Source organism: Tauraco erythrolophus, chromosome 1, assembly GCF_009769465.1.
Source record: "Tauraco erythrolophus isolate bTauEry1 chromosome 1, bTauEry1.pri, whole genome shotgun sequence".
Classification (NCBI taxonomy): Eukaryota; Metazoa; Chordata; class Aves; order Musophagiformes; family Musophagidae; genus Tauraco; species Tauraco erythrolophus.
In genome coordinates, this window is record NC_141465.1 from 12,421,640 (window position 1) to 12,442,116 (window position 20,477).

The 20,477-nt window shown below is 40.2% G+C and overlaps 1 protein-coding gene across 1 annotated transcript; it reads left to right on the forward strand.

Annotated features, from left to right (window-relative positions):
* Positions 1 to 10,332: 10,332 nt before the first annotated feature.
* Positions 10,333 to 19,885, forward strand: C1H3orf85 (chromosome 1 C3orf85 homolog). The gene is made up of 4 exons (XM_086627093.1): positions 10,333 to 10,369; positions 17,519 to 17,667; positions 17,868 to 17,953; positions 19,807 to 19,885. The coding sequence occupies exons 1-4, from the start codon at positions 10,333 to 10,335 to the stop codon at positions 19,883 to 19,885; spliced, it is 351 nt and encodes a 116-aa protein (XP_086483219.1).
* The last annotated feature ends 592 nt before the right edge of the window (positions 19,886 to 20,477 follow it).

The window sequence follows — 20,477 nt, forward strand, 5'->3', positions numbered from 1 at the left end:
CCTTGTCAATGACAAGAGGCAAGGCACAGCAGGAATCTCTGTAATTGCTCCATTCTATGCTACAATAATCTCACCTATAAACTTCAAGACACAACCTGGCAATGGGCAATTCAGTGAACATTAGTTTCTTGCAAAGTAGAAAGGGATTTAAGTATCACATTACCTTACATTATCCTTTAACTCACAAGTACATCTGAAATGACCCTTCCTTCTCTCCTCTGTCTGCAGCCTACCAGGAAGGCATTAAGAAACTTGGACAATATATTTTATGTCTTCATATATAAGAAGATAAAAAACCATCTTTGGGTTCATGGAACACACTAATGATTTAACACCTTGTCAATATACAGTTTCTGTTATACCATGCTTTTGTGACACGTTTTACTTAATGACTTTCTGGAAATATTCAGTCATATGAAATCTCTCTCCCACCTTCTGTTTAAGTACAGCTATTCTACTGTGAAAGCCGAAAAACATTCGCCATTTCCTTTTATCTTGACGTTTTAATTCAGCCTTTCATCCAGTCACGTTGTACTTTAAAAATGCTTGAATTATAAAGAATAACTTTCTAGCCCTTATGACTAAAAAAATTGGTTTATTTCTTGGAAAACGTAACTTGACTTTTGCTTAAAAAGAAAATTTCTAGAAGTAAATTGCAGACTAGTTTTTGTTGTTTTTTCTTACTTACATTAAAAATTATTATATTTAAAAATTACTAATTCCCCACGTACTACTACTGAGCTATTGTGGTTTCATGTTATGAAGCAGCTTTGGCTAGCAACTTGCCCACTGTGTGATTTCTCTTTTATTCTTGGCAGTTATTTTAAAGTATTCATCCCACTAAACAACAAAATGGAAGACAATAAATAAATAGTTTTGGAAGTGTATGCTATTTGGTCATTGGAGATGGTAAACACACGGTAAGTCACAACTGCTTCTTAGAGGAGCTGTGCTAAAAGGACAAGTTAAGTCAACATTAATTAGCAACTAAAAACTGTATCTTCTGTACGCTAGTTGAAATGATTGGTGGGAATTTCTTAGCAAAACAATTAATTGCAACAGATTAAAGATAAAAAGTCATTTTAGCATGCCAGTTTCTACCCAAGTTTTTGCATTTTACAAGTACTGAATCTAGTTTAGATAACACGGTACACTAGTTAACAGGAGAGAGAAGCCTTAATTTCCCACACCTACAATAAACAGGAACACAGAAATCAAGACACAAGGCTCAGAGACTTCAATCTGTGTGTCCATCGTGCCAATGCAGGTTTAGATAGCTTACCAGATTTAGTGCTGATAAGCACTGTATTTCTTTCAAGCAATCAGACAAATCATTATAACATTGCAGCAGTTACTTTTCCAAGCTCTGTTTTCCTATGAGATATGATGACTGTCTCCAGTATTTTCTTGAGGTGGAGTAACCCCAGCCATCAGTCATTGTTGCAGTAGCAATGGGAACGCAGTCGTGTAGGTTTGGCTCAATAAAATAATTTTTCCCATTAGCAAATAATGAAAAATTAAAAATACCCTCCTCCCTCAAACGTTCAAATTGCATTTTTTCATTCAGATCATGTGTCATTTGACATTTTCTGTATCACTTTTGTAGAGCATGGCTGATTTTGTTGAAGCTTTTACCAACTACCTGACAGAGAACACCTTCCTCACTCAGTCACTGCAGATTCCACAAAACATGAAAAATATTTCTTCCTTAAAAGCATGATATTTGCTAGGCATTATCAACCATCTCTGCAGTCACTCTGAAAAGGAAATCACGAATACCGCTAAAATAAAGAGATTTAAATGTTTTAAAGAATTAGAATTAGCAATAATAAATCAAATAACTATGTCTTCCTAATGATCAGGACCAGTATCCTCAGCTTCAGATATAAGGAATCAGGTAAAAGCAGCTTTGTCTGATGATTCAAATACAGAATTGCAAAGGGTCCTGTTAAGTACTAATAAACAGCAAAATGCCGACCAAAACCTGTAACTCCCTTTCTCAAACTGTTTTAATCTTTTTTCTATATTGTATTCTGTACATTAATTTGCAACACTATAAGTAGCGATGCAATTAACAAGGTTGTTCTCTACTGAGTTGTAAGGCTAGTATATATATTTTGAATGTAAAAAAAAACCCAAACCCACCCTTTTGTCCTAGTGTGGCAGAACGGTCTATGTAGAGCTGGAGCTATGCAGACAGGTATTTTTGTAAACAAAGAAATCAAACCAGGTTTCATACCTCTGTAGCTCCATTCCTAGCGGACCTTTCCCTATTTACTACTACAATGAGATTTAAAACCAAACCTTATCTTCCAAGTGCACATAAGGATCAGTTCATCCCGCATTCAGCAACAGCAGGTGACAGGAGGATTGAAGCCAGATTAACAGACGGACTTCACAGAACAAGGATTTAACTTGACTGTGTTAAATACACCTGTGGCATGTCACACCAATAGCAGTTAATTCCCACTGCAGTCTGTGACAGCACTAAAAATGCTCCTCATGTTGCTCTCATTATAGAATTTTTCATGTTTCTCATTGGGACACTAATTTTCCCAGATTTATGACAGGACTATGAGAATGCAGGCTATGGTTTAATGCTCAGTCCTACACGTCAAAGTCAATTCTTTTGGCTGTACGTTATTCAGCTTTTGAAAAGAAGTAATAAATATTGACTTTACAACAAGATAAAACATTTGTTTGTTTATAGACATTACAAAATGCTGCACTACATAAGTAAAAAGGGGGGGACAGCACAAGACACTCCCAACAGCTTTATTGTTTTAGCTGAGAAATGGCATCCACACGCCCTCCCTGCAAGGGCTCACGTTAGAGGGAGCAGAATCGTCAGGTCCTGTCCTGGCTAGATCACCCTCACTTCGTAAACACGGCCCCAAATCTGTGCAGGAGCAGCAATATATATTGATTTTCAGAAGAGAGGAGACTTACAGAAATCTGCATTTTAAATTGCTTCAAGTAGCACCTGCCACAGTTCCTACATCATTGCTGGCAGAAAGGCAGGAAAAACATACAGAAGATTCTGGATGTGGCCTTATACTACATCAAGAGAACACGGCATGTGTTTTTTCTCTCCGCAAGCCAGGGTTGCTCTATCATGGATTAGGAGTGATGGATTAGAACGGCTCCAAAAGCTGTCAGCTAATACCTACACTGCAGCAAGATCAGACAGCAGCAACCTGTCTGGAATGCTGTGACAATTTCTGACTGCCACCATGAGAACTGCAGGTCATGCTACTGCAGGAGATTTTAAAGTAGAAACCTGAAGTTAAAAAAAAAAAGCACCAAGACTGCATAATCTTCTACAGAATAGGAAGCAAGTGTTTAGAAGATAAAGTACTGACAGTCTCTTATGTTGTTGCTCCAACTTCTTATGCAGTCTGATGCCACCATATTTTCCTGCTACACTGGGGCAGCTGCATTCAGGTCAACTGAGAACAAGGCCAGTGCCAGAGTTATTAGTGGGGCTGACTGAGCTGGTCACCCAGTTACACCCTTAGACCTGCACTTGAATTCAATGGTTAAAAAAAAAAAAAAGAAATAAAAATCTAGGCAATCCAGATGCTTGTAGCTCCTCTAACTTCACCGTGCATTGAAGACACCCCTTATCCTGTGACAAGAAGACACTCAACAGGTACAAAATCAGACATAATGGAAAGCTTAATGAAGTTGCTGAAAACATAGAAAAACATTGAATGCACCATAGTAAACGCTCTGTGAAGGGTGTTAGAAGTTTAGTAATTAGAATCTCAGCAACAAGAGATGTGTTTCTTATACATTACAGTCATGTATGAAGGTCATGACTTTGCAAACAAGGTGACCATTCAAAGCAATGATTATCTAACTTTCTGAACTTTGGTATCCCTTCTTAAACTTTGTACTGATACAAAGGAAGGAAACCACAGTCACTGGTTGTGCTGGTCACTTGCCATGTGTTAAAAAAAGCATTATGAGATTTGAGCCTATGCATGATGCTTGTAGGTGATTTGGTGAGAATAGCCGGGAACATGGAAGGCACAAACCTACTGACTTCTACCTACCTGCCAGAAACACAGTCAGAGGGAGCCCAAACCAGCACGGTGACTCTGCCTGAGACGTGGCCATGCAGCCCAAATACCAAGGCACAGGTGTTCACACTGGTGGCACCCCAGTATGGGCACTCCCACTGCACCCAAAGAGCAACAAAACCTAGTGAGGTGTCCTGACCACCAAAGGGAGGTGGATGTCACCAGATGCTCTCAGACCCTGGCACAAGTCATCCACAAACTGAGAGGCTTAAACAGACGGCTCCTGTCCCTGCTGCCAGCTGTTCCCTTTGGACTGCAGGATCTTCCTTGGAGCTGCCCTCACTGCAGACAGCAGCCTGGGGGTGCTGAGGGGTGAGCTGAGAGCTGCTTCCAGCACCTGCTCCTGCAACTGGCAAACTTAGGGGTATGTATTGTTGAAAGGTGAGAGTTTTACACAGCACAATTCTGGGAAAATCTGGCAAGTTAAAGCATTCATGCCCTCTCCCCCTGTGAAGAGAGTGTCACTCGTGCCCTTGGGAGTCATGAAGGTGAACAAAAGTGCTTGAGAACATGAGCAGCAGGACAGGACTGGTGGTCCTGTTTGGGGCAGGTAAACGCAGGCTTATCAAGAGCTGTAGCTAGTTGGAATAAAAAACTGAAATAAAGTGCACCTCCAAGCCAGAAGGTGTAAAATGCACAATCCTGCTGTGCTAAATACCTCACCGTATGCTAGCAGGCTTACTTCAAAGCAAGCACTTGAATTAGTGGCCAATAAAGACCTGCAAACTTGCTCACATAAGACCTCGCTGTAGGTCTTAGCTCCACTCCACTGCATGCAGATTTATATAAATTGCCTTCACTCCATCACCTTGGAAAAGTATGGGATAATGAATTCCTATGGGGAGAAAAATTTTGTAAAGGCAGGTTAGTCAACAGGATGCACTTAACCACCCTAGGGCCTTGGTGGCGACTTTGGAGAGGCACCCTACTCTGCTCTGCTCGTGACATCTGGAACCAGAGTGCTGCCCCTAGGTCACGCGTGGATACACATCCTTAGTGCCAGGCTGACGGCAGGTGTCTTCCAACACTTGCACTACTCAGAAGCAGTGGGGCACAATATAGAAAACAGTAACTGGATTCAATGATTGACCCAAAACACTGAAAAGTCCCCAGTAATTTCCCAAAACTCCTTCCAAGGATTGTCTTTTGTATTGAACTGCAGCAGCACCCACATGGGGCAGTCCAACTTCAGCCTTCCTGCCTTTCCACCAGGCATGAAACAGCATGCAGAACGGTGTAGCCAGGCTCTCCCCATGAGACAAAAGTAACAGAAGAAATTTTGCCCAGAAAACTTGTCAGGTGCAGGGTTCAACACAGCACCTAGTTCAGTTATGGATTTTAAAACTAGTTACAAAACTAAGGTATTGAGAATCTATCCAGAAACATTAAACACTGTTTAATGCTACTGACTGCTTCTGACTTCAAGTCCTTAGCCACAGAACTGGTGGTTCTACACTGGTTGTACAGAAGGTACACGGGTGGAAAGGGTAATGGTCGCTGTTTTCTTAGCCCCCTCCTCAGACCTCTGCTGCTGGCCACAGTCAGGCATGGGATGCCAGGCTGCCAGTTTAACCCAGTATGACATATCTTTCGCTGTGCCCCTGAGGCATAGCTGCTGCAAGAGGTCTGCTTCACTCAGTTGGCTCAAGTCTGCCTTTGCATTCCCTCCTTGCTCAGTTTAACTAGGCTAAATCAGGTGGAGAACACCAAGCACAACAACAAAACAAGGTAAAAGAAGTTTGTGGGCTCTTCACGCTGCTGATACACCACCTGTTTTGAGTCCTTGTAGTAGATTGTCCCTCATGTATAACTTTTTGTGGATATTTCCTCTGTTTTGAGAGAGGTTTTTCACATCCTGCGTATGTTTTATGTTCCTTTAAACATTACTTTGCAGCTGTCTACTCCAAAAAGATACCACAGCAACAGGCATTTCCAGATACTTAAAGTTCAGCACTGGTGTAGGCACATCCACTTAAGTCAAAGGTGCCTACAGAACTGGTAAATTATCTTAGTCAAGCTGAAACAAATGAGGAATTTGATATTAAACACATCAGAAGAAAATGACATTTTTCATCAGTTACATAGCAGTTTACAAAGTCCAAGAGATTAGCAATATACTTCGGTGGCAAAATTGGATCAAAAGAATTAAGCTTCCTGCTGCGAGACACAAGTACAGGTGTGAAGCAGGTGCCAAGGAAGAAAAAGAATGGATTTTCCAGCTCAGATTGTTCAACTTTATCTTCGTTTTTGTTCCCTAACTCAGACTATGTATATGATTTCCTACCTGTTTTCTCCTTCCCAGTAACTTTATATTTTAGCTGATTTCAATGAACTTGAAGTAGGAAGCAATCTCAAGGAAATTCAGCTCCCCTATCTCTTGGATATTTTACAAATTAGCGATCTTATAAATACTTTGCTAGTGAAAAATACATTAAAAAATTATTTAAGGAGACAGAGGTCTCATTGTATAGCCAGTGGTCATCGTTTTCCCCAGGATGTTTTTAAGATGAGCCTTTTCTTCCTAAAACTGCTTCAGCTGTAATCAATTACTGTTCTGGATTTTTACACTTTTTCCTGAAAGAAAAAAAATTAAAACGATACTAGTAGGGGAAGAACATAGAGCTTTCCCCTGAAATGGTGATTTACTAAGGTTATGAAATGTAAAAGGAAGAATGTTCTCATCTTTCCCTAACTTAGAGTTCTGCTGTTTGAAGCCTACCTTACACCTTATTGGTAAGGCTGGTACCATGGAAGATTGCCTGAGATGTCCCTTCATATAATCCTACTTTCACTTGCCTGTAACTCAGTTAAACTTTTATCATTTGGTTTGACTTTTTCAGTATTTTTTTTTAATATGTCAGGTGTCTGCCTCAGGCTGAAATTTTTTGGAAGCATTTCAGCCAATATCTCAGATATTCCTGCAAATGAGACAAGGATGTGTGTGGGGAAGTTTAACTTGCACTGAGTATTCTGATGACAACTCCTTTGAATAAGCTTTCCGCGCTTCAAAGTGGGGAACAGAAATTTGACAAGAGAGGGAGGGCATCATATGAAAAAGATACAATGATTCATTCCTCCATATGAATATTTGAGATGTTGGGCCAAGTTATAAATTTTGTAAAAAATTGCAGCCTGCATATCTGTTAGTGATTAACAGCTAAAATTCTACATTCAATGAATGCATTCATGCTTTTCATGGGTTTTTACTGATATCCAGATTGCCTATATAATGCCCTCAAAGAACACATGTCTCCTAGAAGTTTTTGTATGTGAGCCAGCTGGGCATATGCAACTCCTAGACTAAATATACATTACAGGGCTTCAGAAAGAACACTGGCTATTCTGAGCAGAGGTGAGACTGGGAAATAGCAGGACTGGAGTAAGAGGCAGGGAGGGGTGAACTTGAGAGCTGTACACCTGTGTGGGTATGGAAAGCAGGACAGATATGAGAGGAAGAAAGTGAAATCGCACTGGGAAGCCGCTTTCCTTTTAAGAGAGACAATAAATTCTTCAATCTGAAGAAGATGGGTTTTATGGGCATAACATAATTTTATGTGAAATTGCAAAGCATGCGACAAGAGGAAAGACAAACATGCAACAAGAGGAAAGACAAATCTCGGAGGAAGAAGGCAGAGGTGGGCAGGTTAGACAAGAAAAAGCAGTGGCTAGGAGCAAGACCAAAATCAGACAAAGAAGTGAGGGTGGAAGGACAGGGCATGAACCAAGGAAGAGCAGGATGAGCATTCAGGTATCATGTATCTATACATCCAAGTGAAGTGTTGACTGCAGTTTAGCTGCTTCCCACATCATTGCCTAAGCTGGCTGACCACTGTCCCACTCTACAGCAGAGTACACCTTGAGTTCTTCTGAACCCAGAGCCTAGGTCCGGGCACTGCAATATCCCCACCGTGGTTTGTGGCACTTTCTGTGCCTCTCGGTGTGGACTTTCCCTATCACAGGGTCGAAGCTTCATTAGTAAAGAATATTGACATGTCATATTATCCAGAACATGACAGATTTTATTAGGAAACTGCAAGAACAAGGATGAGTTCTGGGAGCCTGGACTTCAGGTCAGTCGTGATCTGTGGCCTCTGTCTAACTGTTTTATCATTTTTTCAACTCCTGTTCCTAAGAAAAGCTTTCTCATCTCATTCCATTGCTTCCTAAGATGAGATAGGAGGAGTAGGTGTCTTGGGTCTGTGTTGTCAGTCCAGCATGAATCCCTGTGATCTGCTCCCAGGTAGCAGTGAAGTCTTACTGGCTGCTATCGTTTCTTTTGGTCTAGGCCATATCACTAGCACTTTTCACTACAAGCAGACTGCACATTAAAAAGAGATAACTGCAATAAATATAAAATTACATGCCAACATATTCTTCCACACATTACACTTGGAATTGGGAGGAAAAACCCATGGGAAGGAAACTGCAATAGAAAGGCAGGTCCATGTAAGATAGAAGTGTGGAAGAGGCTGGAGAAGATGGCCCAGAAAAGTCTGTGAGATAAACGGATGACTTGCATACTTTCCTGGAACTCATTTCTGGGGGATCTACAGTTCTTGAGAGTTTGTCTGTCACAGCCATCTGTGTCACCATTGGCAATATCCCAGTCCTTACACCTTTTATGCAAGTGCACAAAAACGCTGACATCTAACATATAATTTAGTAGTTCAGAGTTGGGGAAAGCTGATCGTAATTTTGGACAATTAATATTTGTTAACATGGCACCAGACTGCAGAGCACCTGCCTCCATGCATAATTTACTAGGTGGAGTTGACTATTTTTTCTTAGAACAAAGCTAAAATAATACTAAAGTGGTGAAACGACCTACTGCAAGATTAAGGATTCCACTGTTAGACCTGCTGTTTAATAGGTCTCCCCTCCTGCCCACCACCGTGTAATGACAAAAACTATGAGGTTCTGTAATTACATAACTAAATCATAGAATGGTTTGGGTTGGAAGGGACCTTAAAAACCATCTAGTTCCAACCCCTCTGCCATGGGCAGGGACACCTTCCCCTAGATCAGGTTGCTCAAAGCCTCATCCAACCTGTCCTTGAACACTTCCAGGGATAGGGCAGCCATGACTCCTCCAGGCAACCTGTTCCAGTGCCTCACCACTCTCAGAGGGAAGAATTTCTTCCTTAGATTGAATCTAAATCTCCCCTCTTTCAGCTTAAAGTCATTGCCCCTTGTCTGATCACTACATGCCCTTGTAAAAAGTTCCTCTCCAGCTTTCTTATTGGCCCCCTTTAGGTACTGGAAGTTGCTATAAATGCCCTTTTACTTCACAACAAACCTTTGCTCCAAGCACTGTCTAGACTGGATGGTTTCACTGTGAATGCTAGAACGAAGGACTACTGCCCATCAGCATGGAGTCAGGTCCCTGTCCTGTGACGTCAGCAAGGTCTAATTCCCCAAGGTAAAGACCTTTGAGTACACACACACGCCTGTGTTGGTGAACTGCTGATCAAGTCACCTCAACCTGTAATAAAGCTCAGCTTTTCTGTGGTCCGTTGTCATCAGTGTAGGTGAGCTTATGAAGATAAACTGCTCTGAAGTGAGGCAACTGTTACTGACAGGGAGTGGTACGTAAAGACAATGTCTAACTGGAGAGATGGAAAAGGTAGGACAGCATGAACTTGTGGTGTCTCACACTACAGAGTCCCAACACCAGCAGAAGTCAACGAGAGACCCTGTGCCTGGTTCAGCGCAGGAACTCCCTCTCTCCTTCCATGCCCTAGTGCTTTCTCAGTCAGTTCTATCATAGGTTTGTTTTCCTCGAGTTACGCAGCTGAAATACACTGTACAGTTAGGCACTGCTTTCAGAGCAGGTGGATTCAAACACCATTTCCCACCGCATCCGACTATAAACCACTCATGCCCATTACCACCACCAGGGTAAAAAAATCATGCAGAAGATTGACTCACAGACACGTGCCTGTTCAGCAGCACAGAACAAGCCCAATATATTTTGCATTATAAATCTTATGGAGAAGTTCATGTATCCACACAGTAATGAGCCATTATGGCTCATTAGAGGCTCAGCTTGCAAAGTCCAAAGTGTACAAACAGAGGCATATAGGACAAATCTGCACTAAGCACTGTACCCTGCCCTCTGCCTGCACCAACAATTTACAGGTATCTGGTAAATGATTTATAAACCTAAAGATAACAAAGTATAAAACCGTATGACTGCCTCTGCTTTACAAAGGAAATACTGTCTGGATAATTTGCCATGTGTCTGAAAATGTTTCAAATTTTGGTGTCTGCTCTGCTGTTTGCAGGTAAGTGCCTGGCACCCTGTCTCATGTCGTTCCCTTCTGGCTTGTTAAATAGTCAGTTGGCAAAAAATGCCATGTTACCACCGGAACAGCACTGATGAAAGAGAATTAGCTGGAAATCTCTGCAGCAGGGACATATGGGAGAGTGGGCGAGCACAAGACTGCATAGAAAATTCTGTGAAACACAGTCTTGATTCTGGTCCTCGTGACTACTTTTGAACCTCTTACTGTACAACCCCTCAGGTATGAGGAGAGAGGATGTATTCTGGACGGAAAGGGATTCTTACAGGATGATCTCCTGAACTGTTAAAATTGCAGAATGAGCTTAATGCTGTTTTTCTGGAATTTTTCCTAACTATTATCTCAACTTTTATTGTTTGTAAGAAACAATTTCACATGCATTTATAAGGACCCAAAATTATCTATTTCGCAAGTGATTTCTGAGATGTCTGATTTGAACTGCTTAAGAAGACTGATTTTTTTAAAGCTCTCAGGCTGTCTAATCATTGAACCTTCACAGCAACATGCAACCAGAGCATCTAAAATCAAGGCTCACCCTGTAAAACTTGGGCCAGAGTGAAAATGGATGGGGCAGGGCTGCACCATCAGCAAGGCTGAAGGAATGCTCTTCCCAAAGCAGCACAGATTGGCAGTCAATGATTAGCGATGCGTATGCTGTGAGATTAATTTATTCCTCACTAAATTAGAGCAAATCAGGCAGGCAGTAAGTAACCGTTGACTTCTCAGGTGACTACTTGCATCATAGAAAGAAGCTCCATCCACATGCGTGCATTAAAAGGCTTTCTTAGCTCTGAGTGCTCCAACACATATGCAGTAAATACATGATGTGAAGAGCTAAGGCACAACGAGGTAGACAGATTTAGCCAATGCTTAATCATTAATTAATAAAAAAGGTGTTTTGCAAATTGGGATCACAGTCAGATGTACTCTCCCTTATAGGCCAAATTCTCTTCCTTGTCATATGACCCTAAGTTTTGGCTGCAGTGAGGCTCTACAGGGAGAGAAGAAGATGGAAAGGGTCTTTTTTCTCTTCTGCAAGTTAGAGCTCACCTAGAAACCTTGCTTTCCCCTTATTTGCTCTTCCTGATCCGCTGTGCACCTGAGCTTGGACTATTCCTGGGGACTTGTTTGTCTTCCTGAACCCCATCTCCTTTCCATCATGACACAAGCAGTGTCACCTGAAGCCAAGCAGGGAGCACAGCAGCCTGCTGCTCCTCCTTTTGGACGACACCTTTGCTTTCGTCTGCCTTATGTCTCTGTCTTTCCTAACAGGTTTTGTTTGCTCTCTTTCCCAGGTTCCTTCTTTCAAAAGACAGGAAGAACTATTTGTTACTGATTTTTAATGAGCTCTTAAAATGATCAAGTTTCATTGATCACAAACAGTTCAGTTTTCATTAATTGTGAATCCTATCAGCAATGATGAAGGTTGTGGTGAATTAAAACAGAGGCTGTCAGACTCAATAAGAAGAACCTGACTCTTCTTCGCATGCTCAACTCAGCTGCTATAAACCACTCCCCATACAAAAAACATCTTTACATCTCTGGGAATAGGCTTTCTGGGCTGTTTGCTGGACCTTTTCTGAATTTAGGAAGGAAATTCCACCAGGACCCATTGAGCAGGACCAACGCGTCAATGTGGGTTTTTTAACACTTTGCTGCAGGGGAAGTAGTTCCTTCCCTAGGATTATCTAGGATTTTTGCCAAATCGCCTTGCTATTTACCCATACCCGACAACTTTCCTGACCCCTGGCATCACACCAGCAACATGTTCAATAGCTAATTCTGCATTAAGTGTCTGTAACTTGTCTGCTTTTGCTGATGAAGGAATGAGGCTGATGCTGTAGCTCTAACGACTACTAATGACTGAGCTCTCATCTCTCGAACCAGAGAGCTCGTGTCTACTGCTGCAAAATCAAGAATTGTCAAAGAACAGAGATTACTATACGTCAAGGTTTAAAAATAAGCAGATGAGACTAAAATTTCAAAGACTGAGTGATATGAACCATGTTGAAGCACTAAATAATCAGTGACTTCAAATTTTCCTGTCCACAGGTATTAGCAAATCTAACCAATTTAATTTGAATTTAAGGCCTGTTACCATTCAAACACTTTGGGATACATAGCCAATGTGCATACATATATTTCTTTTTCATCATTTGAAAATGCAATATGCAGGTGTTTGACATGAAAGTAATTGTACTTTTCAACTGAGAAAAGGTGACACGTGGCCTGGAGGTGGCCCACAGAATCCAAAAGTCTATCGCTGCTACAATTCACCCATGTACGCAAAGTACTGACAGATAACGATATCTTGATATCTGCAGGGTGCCATATAACCTAGAGAAACACTTTAGTGAAGAGAAAACCAGCTGCTTCCACACTTTTCTTTCAGTACTTGCACTGTTGTGCTGTGGTATTCTGAATCCTCAGACTGACTCCCAGCGTCTGGCTTTGTGAACCTTTTCTGGATTTAGAAAGTCAGATAGCTGAAGCATGGAGGGAGGGGGGCACTATTCTGGCCCATTTCTAACCTTAAGAAACACACCTGAGCTGCAGCATTTGATTTACTTTTCAAAGTTCCCCAACACGTCAGCACCAGCCACCTCAGCAAGGTTAAAGCGTCCAAGGTTGAAGTTTAGCTCTGTCCAAGTTTAGCCTCTTTCCAAGCTCTGCCCTAAAGTGCTGATAAGACTGGCAGCCTTACCCCTGTGAGCTGACATTTTGATCAGACAATCACCAAAGCTGGTAATAAGAAGAGTTATTAGACTAAAAGGAAAGGAGCCAGAACCATTACCAACTTTCGATGTTTAAATGCCATTGATATAAATAACTTCACCAATAGGTTTTCAGGTTGTCAGAAACTTACAATAGTCTTCGGAAACTAGGGAGAGAAACAAATAGCTTCAGTTTATATGACAACGTGCACAGAGAGTGACTGAAGTGTTGCTAAGTAATTGTCAATTTTATTGTAAATACCACAGCAAATCAGACATACACCACTTTTCCCTGTGGTAGATGCACACCGGGGATAAATTTTGGTCCCAAGCCTTGAGATTGCTCCTCACCACTTATACAATACTGCTGATCTAGATAAAAAAAGTCTCCCTGTGGGAGTGGGAAGCATATCCTACACTAAAGCAAGTTTAAATGTTTGTCTTCTTATCATTTAACCCTGCCGTTAGACACGGAAACAGTGGCTTGCCTGCTCTCCCCTAAGATCGCTAAGCACAGAATGGCTTGTACTGCTTAGCTTTTAAAAATGAAAAAATCTATCAATTAAATGGGTGACTAAGGCGGCAAAGGTGTCAAAATTTAATCCCATACTCACCTTTCTGACTGTGTGATCAAGTGGATCATTGCATATTCAGCTGACAGAAAAAGCTGTCTTCCTCGGTTTCATGCAGCTAAATATCCTGCTTTCTAGAAAGCTATCCCTGGATAATAAGAGTTAAGCTTCCATTTGAGTCTAGTATGAAGAGGTTGTAATGCACAGTAATTCAAGATTTATGCAGGTTGAGTGCAGTTTTCTTGCTATCCTGTAATACTTTTTTATTATTACGTGGATATTTCAAGCTATTTGATATGCTTTTTCATAATCAGGTGTGGGGTTTTTTTGCAGTCAATGCTGGATTAAGTACATATTTGCTATTTTGCCAAAGACAACAACGTTCCACCGCCATCTCCTCTCTCTCATGCTTAGTCTTATACCAGTTCACATTAATCCAAAATGAGATGCTCAGAAGGCACCATAGCAGTAATGATTACTAATAGCCTTCCCTTTGGACAATCTGTTTAGGTGTACAGGATAGACAAAACTACCTGCTGAAGGCAATAATTACATGAGCTAAGCATCTGCTTGCTAAAACCAGCCAATTTTTTCTATAATTTGCTTTTCATATGAGAACACTGAGTAAATCTTCAAGAGATGATGAAAGGAAACACTCTAACTGGTAACAGCTGATACAGCCCCTGTAATAGTTCACTCTCCATACACATTCCTACTATTTTCCCTTTGGACTATCAATCCCTGAATGTGCTTTTCTAATAACATATTTATTCAAGAGAAAAGAGGAAAACCAGTGTTGAATAAAAACAGTAACATGCAATGTGTCTGAGTGCTCTTCACAGTGATTTAGCTTTGTTTCACTACAATTTGAAATTCTTCATGTTTTTTCAGCTCAACTTTGTGCACTGTGAGCCATTTCATGAACATTACCCACCTGCTCCTAACTCCCTCTAGTCTCTCACCCAAGTGCTCTGAAAATCAGTTCTCCTGATTTCTGTGCTAGTCTTCTGCAAGATGGAGAGCTGCAGTCTTTCAGGAATAGTCTGTGTTTATAAAGCACCTACCCAAGCAACAAATTATTCCACAATCTTTTACTAAGCTGTTCAAAAGGCAGGGGGAAATCACACCCATTCTGAGAAACTTAAATTGAAGCAAGATGCAAGTTATTTGCTGAAGACTCTACACTGTATTCAAAGGGGCTACTCTGATGGAGGCACCTGGTCTGATGCCCCCAGGTCTACATCAGAGCTTTAAGACCTTGCTTTCTCTGAGCTCTGCCAGAGCACAGGCAAACATGCAACCCTGCTTGTCTGTGTAGTCCCAGTGAAAGACCAACAGGACTATTTCTGGTTTCACTAGAAATGGTCTCACTGGAGTTGTTCTGGAGGTGAATGAAGTTTGCTCCATTTAGAGATGTATAATGATCCTTATAGTAAGATGAAGAGAGAATGAGCAAATCCTGAAGGATTATAGAGACACTTACTTGATTTTCTTCTGGTACTTATGCATCTTTGGAGTGCCCCAGCAGCTAGGGACAAGCCCTGCAGAGATGGCTCCCAGGTGCTAAAGGTGAGACGTGGAAGGATTTGAGATAGAAGCTAGAAAAGAACAAGAACTGGCTGTCAACAGCGACAAAAGAAGCCAAGAGCAGAGCTGCCACCCCTGCCTCCCCTCAGAGCCAGCAAGTGCACTTAAGTCAAAGTGAATACTCAGTATGGTTAGGGATGGCATGTCTCATTGGATACGGGTGCGGACAGAGCAGACTGTATATCAAAAATTGAAAGTTAATACTTTTAAGACACAGTGCACTGCACCACAGTAGCCAAGACAACACCTCACTGTCCCACCAGCAGAACGACAAGCTCATTTTTTGAAGATGCTGGTAGTGGGGAAAAGAAACACAAAAAAGCATAGCTGCTTAATGATCTTTTTTTCCTAGCTTACCATGAAATTGGAAGGCCAGGGCACATATTGGTGATAAAATTTAATGTGTAACAGCCACTTGCTAACTATGTATACACATTTAAACAAAAGTAAACACAGTTACTGAGCCAATTTCTGATTCCAGTTCAGTTATCTTGGTCCAGAAGTGTAATAACGAGCTTACAAAAAAAGCCCCAAATTCACTAAAAACAAGTTAACAGCTCGTAGATTTTCTACTGAATAACAGCAAATTGCTAGAGAAATAATGAAATTTGGCATGAGCTTAGTTTTATCTCATGTGGCTCTGGAACAGAAGTGTAGCAGCTTAATAGACAAATTCAAGAAACGTATTTTTTCTTCCCCAGGCCAAAATCTTACTTGTTTTCTGAAGTACAGAAATAACTATTCCTCAGTTCCCTAAGGGGGAGAGTAGTTCACACAAGAGTCTTCACACCAAATGTCTGAACTTAGGTTTTTTCATGGAGTTGTTAACATTTTTTAAGACAGTATTCCTCGAAAACTCCCTACCCCAAAATTTCTGCCTCCAGTTTCTGATTATAGTAACTTGGAATATGAAGAAACTGAAATAGGAAGGAACTACTAGGACTGTGATCACTCACTAAGTAAATTTTCTAAAATACTATTTCATGTCTTTGTTAAGAGTGAAGATGTCAACAACTGTCACTTCTGGTTTTTGTTCATTACTGTAGAATCAAGCATTTTCTCACCTTCTTTTCAAGCATTTTTTCAGCTTTGAAAATAAACAAAGTGAAAGAGAGCAGCAAATACTCTATCACACATTTCTGCTCCCTATGTGCATTCAGTGTATGTTTTCCTCTATTTAAAAAACTAAAGAACAATCGTATTGCAGATGATCAGAAAAGATAGCAGTAACACCAAGTCACCTGGATTCAGCTGAGCGTTGTGCATGAAAGCAAACATTTGACACACTCACTTAGATTTTCCCTCCTAGAAATTCAGGAAAAAGGGCATTGGAGAGCTGTCAGTGAGGCGATAGCTTGCCCTGCTGAACTCCTGTTGTAAGACACAATAGACAAGGGTTCAAGTTCTTGGCCCATCTGTACCAAGTACGTGCAGGCCACTCTCAGGTGCCCATTTAAGCCTGCTTCACTAAATTGGAGCACAGCTGTTTACAGACACTGGCCTCATCTTGGCTGACATATCTGAGTTTCAACTTAATCAGCTGTTCATTAAAAATTGTACAATTAGGACTGACATGCTATTTCAGACCAGTTTAGCCCCAAATGAATTTATGTCTCAAACACTGGAGACTAAAAAGAAAATACTTTTCCTGTACCAGGGCCTTTCATATGAAGTTAATGAGGAATTCAGCCCTTTTTCTTGAGCAGAATGGTTATTTCAAGATGTGCTGCAAGAAGTATTTCTGCATCTGGGGTGACCTCAAAAACAATGTGATAACAAGATCAGAAGTGCCATCTCTCTTGCTCATGAAGTAATTTCCATGCATGCAATATCTATGCTGCTACTAATACGAAAAACAGTACATCTAAATGAGGAGATTTAGAAACGACAGTTACATTCATAGGTAGGTTTAGGGTTTTTTAAAAAAACTTTAGGCTTCTCAGTACACCTGAGACTAATGTAATTCCAGTCTAAGTTTTTTTTGGTCACAAAATCTTGTATTAAAAATAAACTAGTGCCTTAATTTGATTGCAACTTTACTGGCTTTGGATTCAACAGCAAAATAATGATTTATAGCAGCTGTTTTGTTAACTTCAAGCTTAAGGAAAAAAAAAAAGTATTTCTGAAGTTCTAAGGTAGGACCATCTTTGATTTCTGTTAAAAAAACTACAGGTCCAAAGACATGTTTCTTGGGTATAAGCATGTTTTTTGAAATGTACATTTTAAAATATTTTTCTGACACTACAAATATTTCTCAGCTTCCATTTCAGGTGTCCTTGGAGCACCTTTTCTGACAGAAGAATCAGCAAATCAATTTATACGACTTAAACGGCAGATACCATATTCTCAGAACTACTGGGACCCAAGCAGCAGCCAGAATGCATGGGGATACACGGTGGCCGAACAGGTATTTTCTTCCCTCGTCTTGCAGCGCCTATGGAAAAAATGAAAGTACAGGTCTGGGTTTAACATGTAAAAGTAACACTTCGGGGCAAGGGAGGAAATTTGTCTGATTTATCGACATAGGCAAGGTTGCTCAGTAGTCACACGCTGTATATATTCAGTACCAAAGCTCAGAATAATCTTTTCTGTTTTGATCCACTTCAGGTCAGCGAATCATGGACAGCTTTAAGAGATGCAGCACAATACTACATGGACTTGGGTTCTTTCACCTTTGATCCTTCAATTGCCAGGTACGATGGGGTTTCTCAACAGAGCATTTCATACACTGAGAACATATATGTTTATCTAAGTAAGTAAAATTGATCAACATAAAAGTGCTGGCAATTGGGTCCTAGTGGCATAACTTAACCCATTAACAAACCTCATTATAATAGACGTCTTGAAAAATTAAAGAAGATTTGGTTTTACTGTCCAAGTTTTATCGTTATTTAAATACGGTCATTCTATTGTGGCAAGTTCTTTTCTAAGTATATTTTGGAAGAATTCATTAAAAGCTTAAAGAATATCCATCTTTTTTAAAGTCCACAGAAGCTAAACTGCAGCAATATATCCTATATATTTGATTTAAAAAGCAGACAGAAAGCAATTCCTGAGGAGAAGAAAAAAAAGATAAAAATCTCCATCTATTTCAGTAACAAAACTGTATTCAGTTTAGAATAAAACCTCAGTAGAACAAACCAGAGAATAAGACAGAGCAGTTGGTAAAACCAGTATTTACAGATCAGCATACAAGAACATGAAGTGTCTTAAATTGTCATAGAGAAACTGTTTAGGACTGTGGTGAAATGTAGACATTTTTGGGATGTAGTTTTGTCAAATTTAGGGAACAATTGCTAAATGATTCAGCCTGACAAGCGCAATACAGAATACATACATTATTCCTGCACAACGCTTTTTATATGAAGATACTGCAGTTCTTTGAAACGGACAAGAGTGGGTAGAACTAAACTCATACAACTGCAAGTTTCAGTGCTTGAAATAGTTACTAAGACATAACAACCTGATCAGTCTGACTGTAACCACCAATAGGAAAATGGGTAAATTCATCTCATAATATACTTTGAATTGAATATGCTCTGAATGTTACTGACTTAAAAGTAGCTCTCTTTTTGAAAGTGAGAACAAAGTTTCGTTTTGAAATGAGACTTTTGAAAAGCACTTTTTTTTTTTAATAAGAAAAGAATTTGATTTGGAGAGTCTTAGATTGAGCTTTCTAGGACTGTTCCACCTGAAAGGTGATGCCAGTTTCACTCACTCTGAGCAGAAGCAAAGTAGAAGGGAATAGCTAGAAGTCACGATTTCCCTGGCATCCTGCCAAGTCTTCAGCTGGTGCCCTTGGGTGACTGGAAGGAAGCACTGGGATATTCTCTCACAATTTCCAATACTGATATGGGCAGTAGCTTTCTTGGCTAGCAGCAGTCACTTCTGCCTTATGACAAACCTGAAGTTACCTGAAGACACTTGATTTAGTTTTCTGGAAAAAAAAAACACTCTACCTTTTCCATCTGAAAAATTATGCAGATAGAAAACGCCTAGCTGCATCTAATTATTAGTTGTCCAATACATATGTCTGAAGGCTGTGATCCTGACAGCTGCCAGGCATACTGCAAGATGAGTTATGCCTCCAGAATGATAATCCTTATGATTGTCATATGACAGGATTAAAGCCAGTTTACAGAAACGCATTTATAGGCGCTCCCACTGAAGCATGTTTATTATTTCAGAGTGAGGATGGTTAACTCCCAGACTGAAATAAAGTTTCCAATGATAACTTGACAGAAGCTAACATCAGAGTTTTTATGAAGGCATATAGCAGAAAAGACATCAAGCTAGAAGTTACAAAAAACATTATGCACAAAATAAAACAATGATTTTCAACCTTATTGTTCATGATCAGTGATATTTCTGAGATGTCCAAGAAAAGCTAGCCTATACAGCATACACAGAAATCTGGTTCAGGGGCTGTACTTCCAAAAGAAAACATTTGCAAAAGCTTGCAAATCTGAAGACTGAAGCTGCTAACAGGATCTTTACATTACTTTTGCAAAATTTTTCTAAAACCAATTTATTCCGTCTTTTCTAGTGACAAGATCAGATCTTACATGGACATGCTACAGCAGTTTGGGACTCATCTCCAGCAACAGACAAGTCTGAGCTATTAAATCCTATACATCTTGTATATGGCCATATTAGGTTACAGCATGTTATGTATTTGCCATAGGACGAATTTATCTCATCTCACTATCTAAAACTAAAACCAACACACTAATTCTCTCAATACCACGTTTTATATTCATAAGTAAAAGTGAGATGCGAGTCATGAAAAACTAAAAAGTTGAAGACAAGGCAACCATTAACTTTTAGCAGATTGAGTTTGAAAACCACTATGTTTTCAGGTAAAACTTTTTTTGACTAGTTGTTTTTAAATGTACATTCCTGCTTCTGTGACTGAAAAACACATTTTTATTTTTCAGTATTTTACTTTAGATACGTTTTTCAGAGGCAACTAAGAAACGGAAATCAGTCACTTTGGGTGGGTAAGAAAAGTATAGCACATTTGCTCCTGGTTTGGCTAATAAGAAGAGTATACTTCTATACTTAAGTGCATCTCTGTTTTTTCAGGTACTGAGGTCAAATGAGTAGGTATGGTAGTATACATTCATATCACATGTATGCTTTGCTTTCTGCATTTAAACTTCTGTACTTGGTCTTGAATGCCAAAACCAACTGAAGCCACAGCTACCACCGTGAGTT

Coding starts and splice junctions, on each gene's coding strand:
- C1H3orf85 (XM_086627093.1), top strand. CDS start 10,333: ATGTTTCAAATTTTGGTGTCTGCTCTGCTGTTTGCAG. Junction 10,370..17,518: donor GTCTGCTCTGCTGTTTGCAG/GTAAGTGCCTGG, acceptor AATATTTCTCAG/CTTCCATTTCAGGTGTCCTT. Junction 17,668..17,867: donor GATACACGGTGGCCGAACAG/GTATTTTCTTCC, acceptor GATCCACTTCAG/GTCAGCGAATCATGGACAGC.